This window comes from Triticum aestivum, chromosome 1A (assembly GCF_018294505.1).
Source record: "Triticum aestivum cultivar Chinese Spring chromosome 1A, IWGSC CS RefSeq v2.1, whole genome shotgun sequence".
Taxonomy (NCBI): Eukaryota; Viridiplantae; Streptophyta; class Magnoliopsida; order Poales; family Poaceae; genus Triticum; species Triticum aestivum.
This window is the reverse complement of record NC_057794.1, coordinates 517,200,076-517,220,430: the sequence shown is the minus strand read 5'-3', so window position 1 is coordinate 517,220,430 and position 20,355 is coordinate 517,200,076. Positions and strand designations below refer to the sequence as shown.

The following is a 20,355-nucleotide window of genomic DNA, read 5'->3' as shown; positions in this document are numbered from 1 at the left end:
AGTGAGTATGTGCTCACTGACAGAACTATTTTCCTCCATCTTACAGCTGAAGAACTTATCGGAGACTTCATATCTCTCGACCCGGGCATGAGCTTGGAAAACCATTTTCAGCTCTTCGAACATCTCATATGCTCCGTGTCGCTCAAAACACTTTTGGAGCCCCGGTTCTAAGTTGTAAAGCATGCAGCACTGAACAAGGGAGTAATCATCAGCACGTGTCTGCCAAGCATTCATAACGTCTTGGTTCTGTGGGACGGGTGCGTCACCTAGCGATGCTTCTAGGACATAATCTTTCTTGGCAGCTATGAGGATGATCCTCAGGTTCCGGACCCAGTCCGTATAGTTGCTGCCATCGTCTTTCAGCTTGGTTTTCTTTAGGAACGCGTTGAAGTTGAGGACAACATTGGCCATTTGATCTACAAGACATATTGTAAAGATTTTAGACTAAGTTCATGATAATTAAGTTCATCTAATCAAATTATACAATGAACTTCCACTTAGATAGACATCCCTCCAGTCATCTAAGTATAACATGATCCGAGTTGACTAGGCCGTGTCCGATCATCACGTGAGACGGACTAGTCAACATCGGTGAACATCTTCATGTTGATCGTATCTTCTATACGACTCATGCTCGACCTTTCGGTCTTCTGTGTTCCGAGGCCATGTCTGTACATGCTAGGCTCGTTAAGTCAACCTAAGTGTATTGCGTGTGTAAATATGTCTTACACCCGTTGTATGTGAACGTTGGAATCTACCACACCCGATCATCACGTGGTGCTTCGAAACAACGAACTATCGCAACGGTGCACAGTTAGGGGGAACACTTTCTTGAAATTATTATGAGGGATCATCTTATTTACTACCGCCATTCTAAGTAAACAAGATGCAAAAACATGATAAATATCACATGCAATCAAATAATAATAGTGACATGATATGGCCAATATCACATAGCTCCTTTGATCTCCATCTTGGGGTCCATGATCATCTTGTCACCGGCATGACACCATGATCTCCATCATCGTGTCTCCATGAAGTTGCTCGCCAACTATTACTTCTACTATTATGGCTAACACGTTTAGCAATAAAGTAAAGTAATTTACATGGAATTTCTCAATGACACGCAGGTCATACAAAAATAAAGACAACTCCTATGGCTCCTGCCGGTTGTCATACTCATCGACATGCAAGTCGTGATTCCTATTATAAGAACATGATCTCATACATCACATATATATCATTCATCATTCATCACAACTTTGGCCATATCACATCACAAATCACTTGCTGCAAAAACAAGTTAGACGTCCTCTAATTGTTGTTGCAAGTTTTACGTGGCTGCAAAAGGTTTCTAGCAAGAACGTTTCTTACCTATGTAATAGCCACAACGTGATTTGTCAACTTCTATTTACCCTTCATAAGGACCCTTTTCATCGAATCCACTCCAACTAAAGTGGGAGAGACAGACACCCGCTAGCCACCTTATGCATCTAGTGCATGTCAGTCGGTGGAACCAGTCTCACGTAAGCGTACGTGTAAGGTCGGTCCGGGCCGCTTCATCCCACAATACCGCTGAAGCAAGATAAGACTAGTAGCGGCAAGAAAGTTGACAACATCTACGCCCACAACAAATTGTGTTCTACTCGTGCAAGGAGAACTACGCATAGACCTAGCTCATGATGCCACTGATGGGGAACGTTGCAGAAAACAAAAAAAATTCCTACGGTTTCACCAAGATCCATCTATGAGTTCATCTAGCAACGAGTGATTGGATTGCATCTACATACCTTTGTAGATCACGCGCGGAAGCGTTCAAAGAACGGGGATGAGGAAGACGTACTCGACGTGATCCAAATCACCGGAGATCCTAGCGCCAAACGGACGGCACCTCCGTGTTCAACACACGTACGGTCAGCGTGACGTCTCCTTCTTCTTGATCCAGCAAGGGGGGAGGAGAGGTTGATGAAGATCCAGCGGCACTACGGCGTGGTGGTGGATGCAGGGCGTCACAGTAGCAGGGCTTCGCCGTATACTGCAAGAGAGAGAGGTGTAGCAGGGGAGAGGGAGGCGCCAAGACTCAAGGTGTGTCTGCCCCCTCCCTCCCCCCCCCTTTATATAGGCTCCCCTAGGGGGGGCGCCGGCCCTAGGAGATGGGATCTCCTAGGGGGGCGGCGGCCAAGGGTGGAGTAGCCACCAAGGCAAGGTGGGGCGCCCCCCCACCCCTAGGATTTCAACCCTAGGCGCATGGGGTGGGCCTAGGGGGGCGCACCAGCCCACTATGGGCTGGTTCCCCTCCCCACTTTGGCCCATGGGGCCCTCTGGGATGGGTGGCCCCACCCGATGGACCCCCAGGACCCTTCCGGTGGTCCCGGTACAATACCGGTGACCCCAAAACTCTCCCGTTGGTCGAAACTGCACTTCATATATATAATTCTTTACCTTCAGACCATTCCGGAACTCCTCGTGACGTCCAGGATCTCATCCGGGACTCCGAACAACTTTCAGGTTACTGCATATTCATATCTCTACAACCCTAGCGTCACTGAACCTTAAGTGTGTAGACCCTACGGGTTCGGGAGACATGTAGACATGACCGAGACGGCTCTCCGGTCAATAACCAACAGCGGGATCTGGATACCCATGTTGGCTCCCACATGCTCCTCGATGATCTCATCGGATGAACCACGATGTCGAGGATTCAAGCAACCCCGTATACAATTCCCTTTGTCAATCGGTACGTTACTTACCCGAGATTCGATCGTCGGTATCCCAATACCTCGTTCAATCTCGTTACCGGCAAGTCACTTTACTCGTACCGTAATGCATGATCCCGTGACCAGACACTTGGTCACTTTGAGCTCATTATGATGATGCATTACCGAGTGGGCCCAGAGATACCTCTCCATCATACGGAGTGACAAATCCCAGTCTTGATCCGTGTCAACCCAACAGACACTTTCGGAGATACCCGTAGTATACCTTTATAGTCACCCAGTTACGTTGTGATGTTTGGTATGCCCAGAGCAATCCTACGGTATCCGGGAGTTACACGATCTCATGGTCTAAGGAAAAGATACTTGACATTGGAAAAACTCTAGCGAACAAACTATACGATCTTGTGCTATGTTTAGGATTGGGTCTTGTTCATCACATCATTCTCCTAATGATGTGATCCCGTTATCAATGACATCCCCATGTCCATAGTCAGGAAACCATGACTATCTGTTGATCAACGAGCTAGTCGACTAGAGGCTTACTAGGGACATATTGGTGTCTGTGTATTCACACATGTATTACGATTTCCGGATAACACAATTATAGCATGAATAAAAGACAATTATCATGAACAAGAAAATATAATAATAATCCTTTTATTATTGCCTCTAGGGCATATTTCCAACAATAGGTTATTAGTGGAATCATCGCGCTCTATGTATACATCGTCAAATTACCTTTTTTACCATCTTACATTGCAAGTGAAGTGGATTTTAATTATTACTCGATTGCACTCGTGCTATCTTTTCTATACATGTGAAATTTAACATGCATTATGTTTATATATAACTTTAACAAAATATTCCAAAAGTCTGTGGCAACGCACAGCCATTCTACCTCTCTTATGATAAAAATAAAAATAAATGGCAATAAAATTCTAACAATAAATGTTATCAAGGTTTGATATATCTACCTATCACAAGAGAGGTAGGAGTAGTATGTTCTAGAAGATGTGTTTTTCTGTAGTGTTTCTAAATGATAAATTGTATGGTTTCAAGCACCTAAGAAAAACGTCCTACACTGATTTGATCTGTTCGCTCGCTCGCCCCTCCCCCCTCGTGGGCGACATGCGAATCCCCGACCCCCCCCCCTCTCCTCCAACCCCTCCCCGTCTTTCCCCCCTGCCGCCGCCGGCGTTGTCCGCCAGGTCATTCCCACGCGGTGCTGGCAGAGGCAGGCCGTTCTTTCCCCGCTCGCGCATTGGGGGTGGGGTGGGGGGCTGATGGTGGTGGCGCTCCTCGGGCGAAGGCAGGCCGTTCTTTCCCCGCTTGCGCGTTGCGGGCCGTGGGTGCCCCTGATGCGGCGGCGCGGCCGTTGGCTGCAAGGCGCGTGGTGGTGCGGCTGGCTGGCGGCGTCCACTCCGCCCAGATCTAGGCCATTTTGGGCCCCATCTGGGTTGGGGCGGGCCGGCGGTCCGATGTGCGGCGGTGTGGCTCCTTGGTGGTGGTGGCGAGGCATTGGGGGGTGCGGGTGGTGGCGGCTTTGTCCGCCGACGTGTTGCAGTGTGGCACCAGGGGCTGCCCTAACCCATTTGGGCCTGGTCGGGCCAGTAGGGGCCTGGTAGGCCCCTGTCATCACGTCTGGTCGGCTTCGCGGCAGCGGCGAAGGTTGTCCCCTCTCGTCGGCTGAGTTGTGGATGCCCCCGAGCCCCTTGGCTCCTCTTCCCTCCTCCAGATCTCGTGTCGGTGGCCTCAGGAGACGACGAAGTTGGTTCAGTGAACGTGGTGGGAAAGGCTGGTGGGCGGCAGGTTGGTTGGTACACTTCAGATCGTCGGGGGTGGTGGTGGTTGTGTTTGGGTTCGTGAAATCCCTGGCGGCTCGTCCGGCATCGACGTGGTGCCGCCTGCAGGCGCCGCCGGACCTCCCTAAAGGTCCTCGGGTATACGCCTTCCCCACTGTCCTCTGCGTACCGAGGGAAACCCTAGGACTTGTCCGGGCAGCAGTGGCGTCGTCGTCGCATTCCTTCTTGAAGGTGGTTCTCTGTACGCGACGGTTCGGGTGCTAGGAGCGCGGTGGTACTTCACCGGACGGTGCAGCGGTTACTGGTCATCTTTGTTTCATTGATCTACCGATGTCGACATTTGTTGCCAATTATTATCTTTCGTTTGACATGTAACAAATACAAATTTTTAAAATCCCGTTGCAACGCACGGGCAGTCTACTAGTCTGAGATAGTATGGAGGTGGTCAGCACTATGAAAGAGGAAATGCAGGTTGTTGGATTTATTTATTTATTACTACCTTTGTAATCTTTTGTAAGACCTTTTAGGTCACTACTTTAGTGATCTAGAAGGTAGGTAGTGACCTAAAGGTCTTTAAAAGGTTTACAAAGGGAGTAGAAGCAACAGGTATTCTTCCGATCCATTATAGAAGCGGATTTTAACGGTTCGCATTACCTCGCCAGGAGTTTGCAAAGGTGGTATATGAGCATGAATACTGGACAGCCAACTCTGTTGCTCATGATCTCAATTGTACTCATTTATTGAACGGTGTAACGTTGATAACAAATGAATAAAAAGGTGTTTTACGAGTTTAAAAAATACTATATGCATTTTGCAAGTTGATAAAAAGAATTATGCTCCCTCTTGTGCATTTTGCAGGTTAATATAACTAAGATAAATAAATGAATGTTTAAAATGGTACCAATACATTGACCCTCAAGAAATTTGAGGAATACATTCTTGCTTCAGTTTGGGTAAATGTCATGGCTTGCGAATTTTTTACGTTTATCATTTTCTCCATTTCCACACATATCAAAAGTTATAGGACAACTTAAAATGATTTTTTAGAGGTGTATGGGTTGATGACTAATGTATTGTGGAATACATTCAATTAATATAGCAATGCATGTGTTGTAAATAGATGTGGAATCTTGAAAGAAATTAACATGCCGGATCAGATTTAATGCTCTACAAATATGTATTATATATTTACCGGGGTTCACATCCCTGTCGCGCCATCGAGGTCCCCGCAGTCGCCACATGCCGCCGTCGCAACTCCTCGCAGCGCCCCTTCCTCTGTCCTCGCTCGCTTTTGCAGGAGAACGGCACGAATAGGGAAGACGCCCGTGCGAAGGAAGAATTGGCTCGAGGGGGGGTCAGCCATCTCCGGCGAGATGCTGTCGGGCCTGGTCAAGGAGGTTGCACCGAGAAAAAAGATGCAGCGCAGCACGAGGTGGTCTCGGGCAAGATGAGGGAGAAAACAGGACAAGGGGTGGGACCCCGCACCTTATGTGTCGCGCTTCAATTTGTTGGGGGATGCGCGGGTGGGACGCGACCGGCGGACGCACCGTCCCCAAATGTTTTTCAAGAGATTTTGTGATTCACCCCGTCAGCTCAAACTCAAAGGTTTGCTCCAACCCTTTGTAAAAGTGCTTTTTTAACTTTTCCAAGACTATTTTTTCGAATTTGCACAGTATCATGTCCAGCTTAAACAACTCAAAAATAAGAAGTCGAAAGTACATAGGTACCGCAAAAATGGATAATCACAACCGAAGACATCATTTAGCTAGGAATTATTTAAGCCCAACTTCAACAGAGTGCAAGTAAATTTCTGGTCTCGCTCTCTCACAATCTAGTCTCAGATATGTATTGCATAATTCAAGAAATACAGATTTGCATGTTTTGCAAATAGTAGTCAAATTTTAAAAGAAAGTGGCATTGTTAATTGGATTTTATTGAGGGAAATGCCTTGTGGTGCACTTTATTCATTTGAGATAATGGTTACATCCCGAACAAGAAAGGTAATGGGATCTCCATCCCAAAATAAAACAGAGTTTGAATCATAAGCATTGCCTAGCTAATCTAGCTTGGATTGGATTTAGTGTTCTACAAATATGTGTTATACATTAACCGAGTTATCTCATCTTCAACCCGCCCAAAATAGAATAAAATAGCCCATATAACAGAGTTTGGACGTTTAGTTCGCAGGTCCCACAGAGCGAGTTTTTAAAATAACAATAGAATTACATAGTAAGAAGCCTCCAAAAATATTGAAAAAATGATAATCCATCATGCACTTAGATGCCCTCTTTATATCCACAAATTTTGACCAAAGTAATTTTCATTTGTAGGATACACTAAAGAGATGAACATGTAGGGGGAAAACAGATCAGGATTCTAGTTTTCAAATGTGTTTTTCATATGAATTTATTTTTAAAAACCACATAGTCACCGTAGACAGTAGAGAATCTAACTAAGCCAATGGAAATGATAACACTCACAAAAAGCTCAGAGCTACTCCCTCCGTTCCGAATTACTCGTCGCAGAAATGGACGTATTTAGATGTAGTTTAGTTTAGATACATCCATTGCTGCAACAGTAATTTGGAACGGAGGGAGTACTTGCGAAAAATACACTTGCATCCAGCCTAGGGCGTCGCCATCACATAGCAATAGCAACCAGGCAAAGACCACATGGAAATCTCAGACACGATAGGATTTAAGGTACTTATAAGTTACTGCAGGTACCACGAAACGTTCTGCTGGCACTACTAGTATATTACTGCCAGCATGAGGGGACGTTTTGCCCAGCTAGGCCATGTTCTTCTAAAGGTTCAGGTCGCACGGCCAATGGAACCAACCAGCACAAAGTGCTAGAGCGCTGAGACCTGCATAGCGCTAACCCTTATGTACACGCCAAAATCAGGCACAGCTGATTTTGGAACAAGCTTACCACCCACTGCCACCACCATTGCCGGCATCCCCGCCCTTGTTGCTGTCCCATCCGCCACTGGCCACCTTGTCCCAAGAACTGCCGCCACCTCCGCCTTGGCTCCCGCTCCCTTCAGCCTTGTCCCAGGATCCTTCCTTCTTCAAACCACCTTCTGAAATGGCACGGGAGAGAGATTTAGCGCTTCGAATTGGATTGTAAGATTAGCATAAGAAATGTCAATAGACAGGGGCATTGAACAGACTGAGGTGGGAGAAAATTGATGAACTCCAGGGGGCAAAAAAAGGCAAAAGCACTTAAGCTAAAACAAAATTGATTCTTTCACTCTTTGCGGTGAAGGATCCTTAGTGGTCATACCTGAGCCTCCAGTTCCTTTTGAAGAATTCCAGCTATCTTCATTGCTCTTTCCCCATGATCCTCCTCCGCCTGCAGATCCTGCAGTACCAGCGGTGGCGCCGCCAGCAGGAGCCCACTGGCCCAGGATAGAGGATCCATCGCCAGAAAATGGCTTGTTTTGACTCCAGGTGTTGTTTCCATCCTTCTTTCCTGCCTGATCATCACCACCAGATGGTTTTGGAGCTCCCCAGCTACCGTTGTTGTCACTCCCCCAGCTGGACTTGCCCTTTGAGAAAGATTGATCGTCTTCAGCGCTTCCCTTTTTATCAGCATTCCAAGCAGAAGAGTGAGACCAGCCACCACCGCGGTCTTGACTGGAGGCCCTTCCCTCATTGTTGTCATTTCCATTGTTTCTGTAACCACCACCACGGCCTCTGTTTCCCCTGCCAGAGCCCCAACTGCCACCATCCCCGTCTCCTGACCCAAAGTTGTTACCTTGATAGCGATCACCTCGACCAAAGCGACCTCTGCCCCTTCCTCTGCCACCATCGGAATCCCTACTGTTCCACTGATCTTCAGACCTTCCTCCACCTGATCCATCATTTGTGTTGCCTCCTCCATTCCATGAAGATCCACTGTCCCCAAACCTTCCCCTGCCTCTGCCACGATTCCCACGTCCAAATCCACCCCTACCATATCCAGCATTATCATCACCATATTTTGGCTCGTTCCAAGCAGGTTCTTGATCTCCACTTGAGGAACTTGGTTTGCCCCAAGAAGACGAGCCAGCATTGTTCCAACCCCCATCATTCCCATTGCCCCCTTTAGTACTCCAGGGGTCAGCTTTTTCCTCTGCTGCAGTAGAAGACACCTTGCTTGCCCACGGATCAGTTTCTTGCTCTTTGCCTACCGAGAGGATCAAATACAAGCACCGCAAGGTGCCACAAGGAAAATATAATCAGGAGTTTAGCCCAAATGTCAAGCAGGGTATCAAATATGATCAATTGAATTAGTCCTAAGCACCTTTAGTAGTAGAACTGATCTTGTTTGACCACGGATCATCTTGTTGTTTTTCACCTAAACATGAGAACAAAAGATAAGCTTGTGGTACATACATCAAATATAGAGCAAAAAAGAATAACTTTGCTTCAGAACTACCTGATGCAGCATCCTCCCATTTTGCCCCAGTGTTACAGGAAGACTCTTTCGCCTTCGTATTCCAGCAATCATTGTTCTCAGCACCTGCAGCCTTGCTTGACCAAGCATCAGTTTGTTGTTCTTGGCCTACAAGATACAGAAGTCAGCACATAACTATAGCTCAAAGCATCAAACCAAATACAAAATGGTTATTCCAATTATATCTTCATCACCTTTAGCAGTCACCTTGCTCGCCCAAGGATCACCTTGCTCGCCTACACAAGAGCATATAAGAGTGAGACTTGCAGCATATCGAGTACTTGTGCCACGATTTTAAATACCATCAATACTCAGCACATGCAATAGAAGCCATCTTGCTAAAGCCAAGGATCAATGTGTGCTTTACCAACACTCACAGTCAACTAGTCAATCAAGAGTAATAAAAGAGGCACAATTCTAAGCAGCATGAGATATTTACTAGTGTATTCCTGTTGAATATCATTAAAGTAGCACGAGATTAATATATGTATGGCATTGACGGAATTTTTGATGGAAAATATCAGATTTGATATATGTGATCCAGAACATAGAAGTACACATTTACCAACAATGATCATTAATAAAGCTACAACTCTGAATGAGGCTGCTCACCTCCAGACAGTTTTTTATCCTCTGAGGAATTCCAAGCGGGAGTCTGATTTTCATCACATGGCTTGGTGCCTTCATTGGCACTCCAAGGCTGACTGTTTCCCCAGTTTGGTGTATCACTACTGCTCCTTTCCTTTCCAAACTCAGAACTACCTCGATCTCCATTTCTCCAACCATTGTCTCTTCCTCCCCCTCGTCCTCCATATTGGCCCCTCCCTCTTCCCCTCCCCCGGTATCCACCAGAATCTCCACCTTCATTACCTACCTGTGTATCAGACCCCCAAGAGGGCTTTGCAGAACTGTCATTACGCCATGAGCCCTTCCAGCTTTCTTGGTCATTTCTGTCACCAGAATCCCAAGATTCCCGGCCCCGGCCTCTCCCACGTCCTCGCCCGAACCCACGGCCACCTTCAAAGTTTCCAGCAGGTCTGCTCCAGGTGCTATTCTGATTATCCCCCTCAGCTGCCTCTCCCTTGTTCCAGCTTGATGAACCAGCACCGCCAGAAATTTTCGGTTTACCCCAATCACTGCCACCAACTTGGTCTGATGAGCCAGCTTTGTTCCAGTTCCCACTTCCATTATTTGTTTCTTCAGACTTGGCACCTGAATCTTTTGGATTGCCCCATGCTTCATCTTGTCCTTGGCCCACAGCAACAGTATCCCAGCCTCCAGAGCCGCTGTTTTGGCCTGACTCTTTTGACTTCCCCCAGGCATCATCTTGAGCAACAGGCAAAGTAGCAGATTTAGCCCAGGCATCATTATCATCTGAACCGACACAAATAGCAACAGTGGTATCCCAAGACCCACCCTTGTCTGCGTCCTTCGGAACTGTGCCTTTTTCTTGATCTTGGTTTGACTTGCCAAAAGGTTGGCCCCATCCTTGATCATCACCCTCCAACTTCTTCTCTGGTGACCATGATGACTTCTCCCAGCTATCTGCTTCTTTCATAACTACTTCTTTGACCTTACTGCCCCAAGGATCTGTATCACCACCAGTTGCCGTGTCCACCTGCTTGCATGCCTCACCCCAGTTGCCACTCTTTTCACTATCCTTGTTGACTGCTCCTCCACCCCAAGAGCTGCCACCAGCATCAAATCCACCACCTCCGGCTTCTTTACCCCAGGCATTGTCGGTGGAGCTTTCCTTTTGTGCAGTGCTGTTGTTCCATATATCAACAGCTGCAGATGTTGTTTTGTTACCCCATGGATCAGAATCACCATCAGCAGAAGATGTTGGTTTCTTAGACCAGGGATCAGCTTCTGTTTCTCCATCTGAAAAAGATGTAGAAATTACTGAATCAGCAAAATTATAAAAACCTCAAGATAAAAAAGGGCAGCCCGGTGCATGTAGCTCCCGCTTGCGCAGGGTCCGGGGAAGGGTCCGACCACTTTGGGTCTATAGTACGCAGCCTTTCCCTACATTTCTGTAAGAGGCTGTTTCCAGGACTTGAACCCGTGACCTCATGGTCACAAGGCAGCAGCTTTACCACTGCGCCAAGGCTCCGTGCATGTAGCTCCCGCTTGCGCAGGGTCCGGGGAAGGGTCCGACCACTTTGGGTCTATAGTACGCAGCCTTTCCCTACATTTCTGTAAGAGGCTGTTTCCAGGACTTGAACCCGTGACCTCATGGTCACAAGGCAGCAGCTTTACCACTGCGCCAAGGCTCCCCTTCTATAAAAACCTCAAGATGCAAAAAAAAAAAAGTTACCAGTTACACCCATTAGAAACCAATATGCAAGACATTATTTGCTACACTACAGGCACAGTATTAATGTATCACAGATTTTACGACATATATATCTACCCTCAGTCCACAGTTATCTGGACTCTACTGATAACACAACCAACACACAGAGGAGGGGTGATACCAACTGCTTTTTTATAAACAGAAACTGAACCACCCACCCTAGCTGAGCAAATCAGACAATGGAAATAACCTTGATATTCTGGACTAAACTTATTTCTATAGCTAATATCATGACTTGGAATTTGAAGCCATACTTGCGTTGCTGGTTTTGTTTTATACCACATGATGCAGCTCAACAGTGACATAAAGAGAGGGCAAAATTGTCTGTTAACTGTGTGGGCATGTGCACAGCAAAATCACGTAGTTATGCACAAAGCAAAGATTGAGAAGGCTAGTTGGTAACAAATAGGATGTCAGGCATCCAAATCTAGAAAAATCCAGTGCCAACCAGTTTTAAAGCCCGAGTTTTCCTTTCCTCGGAAGCAAGTCCCCTATGGCCTAACCCATGCAGTTTTTTATCCACTTGCAGCTTTACCATAAATGATACTACTACACCGTTTGAGCGACAAATAATTCCAGACGGAGGGAGTACTCTGTAGCCTTATGATCAGATGAATCAGGGGACAAACAAGCTCTTGACATGAGTAGAGCATGGTGTTACACGTGCAACATCCAGTAAACCCTAGTAGATAGCATAGCTGATGGAGTGTGGTTGACAGAAGATAAGAGGTGTAAAGATTAATCTAGAGGGTATAAGAACATCAAATAAGAACTTGCCTTTGAATATTGGACAATTATTGTATGCATTACTACTTTATACATGTATCAACTACACATAATATATCCCCAACCCCCTAGTGCAAAGGCGTAAAATGTAGGTTCCCAACCATCATTGTGATCAAACAACACAAAAATCAATGAAGCTCCAAATTATACGAAAAAGGGAGGCTCCCAACCATGCTACCAAATAGGATGGCGAAGGGCAGGCCTAAAACTAGATATTACCTGCATTCTGGGCTGGTAACGCAGAACTTGAAAAAGGTTGCCAAGAATCACTGCAGCAGATAATAAAACTATTATGTGACTGGTAATTAGTACTGATGCAAATAATAGGTACACAGGCCATTTATTCCTCCAAGCGATATTGTACAGATTCTGTAAGTTGACTAGGTTTATAGAAAAAATATCAACATTCAGCAATAAATAAATATGAAATATATTTCATAATGAACATAATGATCTGAATTGGCATTGTAGATATCGATATTTTTCTCTATAAACTTGCTCAAAACATAGAGAAGATTGACTTCTCAAAAAAAAATATACACCTTATATTTTGGAACGTAACTACATGAAAATATAATTGCATATAAATGATAGCATTACACAAAAACGACAAAGTAAGTTCAACGAAAGGTTAAGGTTGCTACCCTTAGCAACCTTTTTCTCATGGTTGGTAACAATTACATTAGCAAGTCAACCTCACAACACCATTAGCAAGTCAACCCAGTTTGGCTTGTTTAAAAGAAACCAGCAAGGAACTGAAAAATATGAAACAAACCTGCCAAGAGATGCAAATCCATTGTCCCATGAGGTTTTAGCAGCTTCTGAACATAAATTTAGAATCAATGTAAGTAACAAAAAGAATGTATTACAAGACCAAACTTATGAGGTGCTATAATTAAAAAAAGTCTTCTACACCTTATAAACAATTCTACATTCAGTTTTCAATTCTCACATCTTAAAAACTCAATCAGACTGGGCAGATGGTCTCATTATAGGCAGTAGGTCCGCCGCAAATAGTTTTGGAGAAGATCGGCAACACTTTCCCTTGTACACGCAATAGAAACTAATCTAGCAAGTAGAAATAACTGGTATACATATGAACAAAAACTTACCGGTGAATGGTGTATCCTGAGTTCCAAAATTACCAGATGGAGCACTGGACGAGTTATCCCTGGTGTGACATATAACACAATGAGAAGCAAATGTGGAAATGAAATTATACATCAATGACTACTCATGCAGTCACAATGTCACTAAAACAAGCAACAATAAGTAAGAGAAGCTTGAAACACGATTTGTCTGCTTACCCTCTTTTAGTTGGGACTGAGAGAAACTCTGCTTGCACTGCAACATAATACAAAAGAGTAAGGCATTGTCCATAGAATGGCTCCAGTACAAGCATACTTACGAACTAACCTGTAACAATCTTCAGTAGAGAATCTAGCTTAACAGTTACATCATTTCTAAATATCCGAACTACACGGCAGAGATAACCCTTCAAAGGACCCCTTCGAAAACGCAGCACCTCTCCGACTTGGAAGAGTTGTTCTCTGGGTGCCCTGTAAGGCCTTTCATCTGTATGATCAAGGAAATCAGAACAGAACTTAACTTCTGCTGACAAACATCAAACTTCAAATGACAATACATAGAAAAAAAATCATGGAACACTTACTATTTCGTTGTTCATTTTGCTCAGATGATATGAAAGCTGACTCCGAGAACATAGGGTTGTCCTGATACATCAAAAACAAAGTGACCAAAAGAACCTTTCTGATTCATTGACAAGTGGACATAGTGCATCAAACATACCGAATTTGTCACGTCCCTCCTTTTCTTTACATTTTCACATGACCCACACTGAGCACAGAAAAATCCACTGTTCTCACTTTCGCTTTCATCATATATAAAAAGTATTCCCATATACAAGTGTTTAACAACTCCTTGCTTGCCCTGCAAGATAACATCAAACAGATCAAAAAGGTGCCAGACGGAAGGAATTGGTTTACTAAATAATTATAGGAACTGCAAAATCATAATTTGCAGCTATGGAGCATGTTAGTAGAACAAAAACTCATCTTACAAACTGCAAGGTTGGAACAATTAGCAGATACTTGACAAAAGTACATTCAATACACCAATTATTTTAGTCAAATGTTATCAATAGAAGAAGAACATGCATAGTTCCACATACTGCCCAGAAAATAAGACACTTCATCATAGCAAACTCCTGATTGAATGGAAATAAAAATTTCACCTGAACTGGTCCTTCCAGAACTTTAACAGTGTCATTCATGGATATTGACTTGTTCTGATGGTCAACAGCTGTAAACATTTTGTCTACAATTCCTTTCTTAATATCTTGCTTTCTAACTGTCACAGCAGATCCTTCAGGGCCACCTTTTAAAATCTACGACACAACCAATCATTCTTAGAATGGTACTACCCAAAAATGCGGAACTCGAGAGTGCATGAGAAGAATACTACCTTAAAACCATCTTTCTCAACAGCAATAATCACTCCAAAATCTTTTCGGCTGCTCATTAAGAAATAGAAATAATTATTGCATCCTGTAGCAAGTACTTACTCCTTCCGTTCAAAATTATTTGAAGTTCAAGCTTTGTCCCAAGTCAAAACTTAAAAGAAATTTGACCAAGTCTATAGGAAAATGTGCTAATAACTACAACATCAAATATATATATATATATATATATATTACGAAAGTACATTTTTATGGTGAAGCTGATTTTGCGCTGTGGCTGTTGATACATTATTCTCTAGACTTGGCCAAACTTAAAGAAGTTTGACTTAGGACAAAGCCAGAACTTCAAATAATTTGGAACAGAGGGAATAGTTGATAGTGACTAGTGAATAAAGACCAGAAAACAGAGACTCACCCAAAGGTTACAAGATCGTGGAGGTTGAATTGAGCATCATCATCATCATCATCACAGTTTTCAGTAGAAGTGGAACCTTTAAGATTTGATGCCTTGGAGCTTTTGTCTTTAGAAGATGCTGATTTCTTCATATCCGGTTCTCTGGGCACATTTCTTTTCTTATTATGACCATAGATGCCGGAGACCCAATCCATGTCATCGGCAGAACTTTTAATGCTTGGACTAGAAGAGAACTTGAGAATCTCGGTATCCGTTGGTTGTATCCCCCAGTAAATCAAAGAACTAAGTGCAACTCGCTTATACAGGAAACCATCTTTGAACATCAGACCATCAAGCACTTCAAAAACATCACCAGTCTGACGATCACGCTTACTTTCGATATGAGGTCCAAAGAACCTAGAATCAACAAGATCATGGAAACAATGGCAGAGCCTGATTAGAAACAAATGGTAGCAGAAGGCTACTGGGTGTGGGACAAAGAAACATTGGACAGAAGCACTTACTCTAGCTCCTGCGAGCTGATTAGTCGCGGCGCAGGAACTGCCGCACCTTTTAGGGGAATAGCACCACCCTGCAAAAGCCAACGCAGATAACATGAGTCCCGTAGTGGTAATTCCAACTGTCAACCATACAAGATGCAAAGGGGAAGTGAAAAGAAATACTCCTTCCGTTCATAAATATAAGATGTTTTGGGTATTTCAATATGGACTACATACGGACTGAAATGAGTGAACAAACACACTAAAAATGTGTCTACAGAAATCCGATTCAGAAAAAAGTTATAACACCTTATATTCGTGATTGGAGGAAGTAGTTGTTAACAAGCACATGAATAGAATTAAACATTCAGGTCACATGGTATCACAGACAATACACATCACAAGGGCTCACGTGTCATAATTTCTCCTGTGCTATAAAATAATATGAAAATCAAGTTTCTAGGACAAAGGTCTGAGCTTGATGCTAAAGCCCCCGATAAATACAAACTTAAATGCAGTACATAGCTCATCACTGCTGGCAAATGGCGACGCAAGAGTTACAGGAAGTAGAGACCAATACATAGTAAAAATCTGCAGACATAATCTCATGATTGACAGGCAACACATTCAACAAAACAAGTTTGCAGCTACAGGAAGTATTATCAAACTACAAAATCAGATGGCATAAGCAGGCATAAATTGAACTCAAGCCAATAAAAAAGTTCCAGAGCTTTTACTGCAATAATGAAAATATAGGATGCAGACACAGGTGTAAGAGCATTACGAATTTTTTTGAAATAGCATGGAGATCAACTCTTGGTATAAGCTTTATCAACACTTTTTTCCGCCCATCATCCGCACTGACAACCTAAAAGAAATGGCATTGATGAACAAAGAATTTGAGAATATATTAAGATATCCCACACCCCTATTATGATACCTGTGCTAGATCTCCTTTATAGTTTCCACTTTTCATGCGCACCCATGTACCTGGAGAAACTTCAAATGGTTTTGCACGAGTTGATAGCAAGCTACGAACTTCAGCTACTGGGACAGTACTAGTTCGGTTTACATAAACATCGCAAAATCCTTTGCATGCCTGTAGCAAGAGGTGCACATATGGTCAGTGGGTCATTTTGCAACCAAAAAATTCTGTACAGCATATAAATGGGCAAATCTTACAGGGGAAGAAAACTTTATCGACTGTCAAAGACAAATTTTGTTTTTCGAATATCCAATGAGAAGCATTTATTCTCCATTCTGACCTTCCAATTTTATTAATTTATATGAAAGAGAAAATTGAATTGGAGTGTGTGAGAAGTAGAAGGAAAAATGAATTGCAATGCACAGAGAAAACAAGACATTTTAAACCTTTAACAAATCTGATGTTGAAGTATCACCCAATATCATCTGATACCACATAGTGTAATGCATAGCTGGATATACATCATCTCATGTTGTTTAAATTGTTCTTAGGAGCATGGATATGTTTATTCTTTAATGGAAGGATCAAACTACGTACCTCAGTAACGTCACAAGCCTTCTCAGCTTCAACAAAAACAGATCCTCTCACATGATCAAGTGAGAATGCTGAGATAATTGGCACTTTGGTACCGAACTTTTGCAGATGAAGAAACTTCTGCATGAAGCAGAAAGCCATTTGGCGCTCCCGCCCAACCTGAAATGCAGCTACATAAATAAGTGTCCGGCTATTAAATGCTAGGACATCATAAAGTCAAAACATCTAGCAATCACAAACCATGCATTTGACCCTCCAGATGATAGGATCTTTTACACCATCCATGGTAGACTCATCATCATCATATTGTTCGGTAGAGCCACCATAACCGGCATATCTCACACGATTAGAGTAACGGTCATTGATAAATTGCTCAAGTTCATCACCGCTCAGCTCCTCTTCCTTTACATTTCCAAGAAATGGAAGAGGGTGTGACCTTTCAACTCTTACACCTTTTGTCCTCCCCGCAGTAAAGAAACCTGCAATGTTCATCAGTGGGATGACATCAGCAGAAGTTGCAAAAGAATTGTTTGGATGGTGAAGGTAAACTGATGGTTGGTGCCTAGAAAGGACAAGAACCTACAACTCCCTGGTAATTGTTCAAAAGAAAACGTCAACTTTATAACCGGTCTATGGACCCTGTACATCAAAACCAGTTATTTACAATCACCCCACATGCCCCCCGCCTCCTCTCCTCTTTTTCACCCTCTCCCTTCGCCTCCCACCATCTATCCCTCTCTCTTCCCTTGCCATTTTATTTTTCCCACTCTCCCCTTTTTATCTTTACTACAGCGAGCAAGGCGGGGCAGCAACCCGGGCACCTTGATACCTGATCGACCACAAGGTGACAACTTATAAAGTTATAAACAGAGTCCTCACTATGCACCACAAAAGCCAGCAGATGAAACTAACTATAAATATTATTCACTCCTTGGTTACTGAAAAAAGTATGAACGAAAAACATGTCACCCTTATAATCTGATATTATTTCATATTTTTATGAAAAAATCACCTTACAGACAAACAAGGGCAAGTGCCCAAACATGAATTTAATAATTTTGCCCCTTGTGTGCTTGTAAAAAGTTGCAAATCTGCAGAATTTGATATGAGCCCCTAAATGTGTGCCATCATTGTAAAAGGAAAAGGCCCCGATGACCTCTAACATGTCCGACTTAGTAACTCACAACAAACTTCATGCATGAAAACAACTCAATTAGGACCCACTTCCAATGAAGTGCAAAAGCTAACATAGTTATGTATCTTAAAACCATTATTACAATGGTTCATGTAAAATCCAAACTGCTGTGGCAACCATCAACGACGCATAATACAATATATACAAGACATGCTCTATCCCTGATGGCTAATGCAACGGTTACCAACTCAATGCCACGTACTCCCTCCGTCCCATAATGTAAGACATTTTTTGACACTACACCAGTACATTATGGTACGCAAGCAAACTTGTGTATCATTAAACTGTATTGTAAGTGAGCTTTCCTAACAGGTGGTTCAGGCAAAAGGAGAAGCAACAAATCGTAACCCCCCCCCCCCTTTGTAGTCATGCCGCGCCAGTAAACATATCATCACTTCACTTCCCAAAATTGCTAGAAACCTTCCACTCCCAGAAGAAAAAGAAAATTCGATACCGCGAATCAATTGGCCCTGCATCATAACACCTTAAAAACGAAAACTTCTGGACATCTATTGGTTGGGATCCCATGACCGGACTCTACGGCTTCTAAAATGCAACCCTGGGGGTAGGATGAATTTTGACGCGGTTATCTAGAGATTGCCGCTGTTAAAGGATGGGGAAACAAAAAAACCCCAACCAACGAAATCCCAACCAAAGACAAACTAAAAAACCCCAATCAGCAGATAGACCTAACAAGGACATCGAAGCACAACGAAGAATGCATTGCTCCGAACCCTAGACCCCAGCCGAACCAACTAATCGATGCCACCGAACCAACGCGGGCAGGGTTCGCCGCCTCGGGAAAGCCGATCCGTGGTCCCGTACCGTCGTCGAGGTCGTCCTGCAGCTCCTCCGCCTCCTCCTCCTCCTCTTCCTCCTCCTCGTCCTCCTCGTACTCGTCGTCGACGCCGGCGGCGTCGTCGACGAACTGGAGGACGCCGGAGCGGCCGCGGCGGCGCTTGGCGGAGGAGGACGAGGGGCCCGCGCCGCCGCGGCCGGCGCCGGCGCCGCGCCGCTTGGAGCCGGAGGAGGAGCCCGGGTCGTCGGTGGCGATCTGCTTGCCCTTCCCCTTCACCGCCATTGTGGGGCGGAGCGGAGGGGAGCAGAGCGAGTGTGGGGGTGGGCCCGGTGGGGGGAGGGGAGGGAGTGGGGAATGGGGGTGGGGTGGGGAGGAGGAACGGCAGGTGTCGCGGTGCGGTGGAGGAGGGCAGGGTTTTAACCAGGAGACCCCCCCGGCGCCATCTCCGAGGTGTGGCCTCTTTCAGATGCCCCCCTCGCTTTGTTTGTAATTGTGCTTTATGGGGAGGGAACAAGCGATGGTGGTAGGTGGTGCGGGCCCCGGGGTTCTCTCGCAATCCCAAAAGTTAAGAGGCGGGTAAAAGCAAACCCTAAAAATCACCGCACCTCCTGAGCCGTCAGATCCGGTTTACAACATGATCCTCGTAGGCTCGATGCACCTCTGTCGTCGGATTTTTACCCGTGTGTTATGAGCTGTCGATTGGAAATGGTGTGCCCTGATATCCGAGCCCCTGTCGGGGCATTTTCAGCATTTCACCAGGAGGTATATAAAAGGCCCGAACGTTCGCAATGGAAAACCTAGCTGCCTCTTCTCCCTCTCTCCCAAACCCTAAACCAGCCGCCGCCGCCAGCCTTCCTCTCCTCATGATTCCTTCTCTCTCCCATCCCAAACCAGCCGTCGCCCCCAGCCTGCACCGCCGATCTCCTCTCACCCAACCCCGGCACCGCCCCCACCCTCTCTCCCATCGGCGCTTGCACCCACCGCTGCTCTCTCACCCTTCTCGAAACGGGTGAGGCGGAGGCTAGATCCACCATGTCGAGAGCACTACTACCATCGTATCGTGGTCATGCAACTATGTTCTACGACAGGAGTAAGGAAGGCAGATCCCACCTCACAGGAGGATTCACATCATGGACTTTACGAACATGGTGGTCGGACCCCTCACAGGTCCATTTCGGCTGGCGAGTGAGGGGGCATGGAGCTCCGACCCAGCCGCCATGGAGCACGTCATGGTGGGGGGCTTCTTCCTCGTATGACCCTATGAGGGACCTCCCAGCATCCTCCTCCCCCCCCCCTTCATTTGGATGCAAATTATGGTGCAAGTTAGCTTCTTTTCTTTGTCGCTGCTCAGGGTTCATTCCTGATTTC

General features: G+C 44.9%; 1 protein-coding gene across 1 annotated transcript; it reads right to left on the bottom strand.

The window, feature by feature from the left end:
• Positions 1 to 7,194: 7,194 nt before the first annotated feature.
• Positions 7,195 to 19,319, bottom strand: LOC123061843 (protein RNA-directed DNA methylation 3). The gene is made up of 22 exons (XM_044485128.1): positions 19,014 to 19,319; positions 17,234 to 17,472; positions 16,997 to 17,152; positions 16,415 to 16,573; positions 16,259 to 16,342; positions 15,499 to 15,566; positions 14,996 to 15,391; positions 14,586 to 14,634; positions 14,356 to 14,508; positions 13,911 to 14,051; positions 13,774 to 13,834; positions 13,518 to 13,676; positions 13,409 to 13,445; positions 13,214 to 13,272; positions 12,877 to 12,922; positions 12,321 to 12,370; positions 9,572 to 10,840; positions 9,154 to 9,195; positions 8,942 to 9,067; positions 8,807 to 8,860; positions 7,805 to 8,689; positions 7,195 to 7,601 (listed from the first exon to the last, which is right to left on the bottom strand). Exons 1-22 carry the CDS (start codon positions 19,267 to 19,269, stop codon positions 7,447 to 7,449), a joined length of 4,644 nt encoding a protein of 1,547 aa, XP_044341063.1. The 5' UTR covers positions 19,270 to 19,319; the 3' UTR covers positions 7,195 to 7,446.
• Positions 19,320 to 20,355: the final 1,036 nt, after the last annotated feature.

Bases quoted from the DNA above. Each gene is read 5' to 3' on its own strand.
- LOC123061843 (XM_044485128.1), bottom strand. From the start codon at position 19,269: ATGGCGGTGAAGGGGAAGGGCAAGCAGATCGCCACCGACGACCCGGGC. The intron at 16,574-16,996 runs GTACGTAGTTTG...CTCTTGCTACAG, and splicing joins AGGCTTGTGACGTTACTGAG to GCATGCAAAGGATTTTGCGA. The intron at 14,052-14,355 runs GTGAAATTTTTA...GTTATCTTGCAG, and splicing joins TTCTGGAAGGACCAGTTCAG to GGCAAGCAAGGAGTTGTTAA.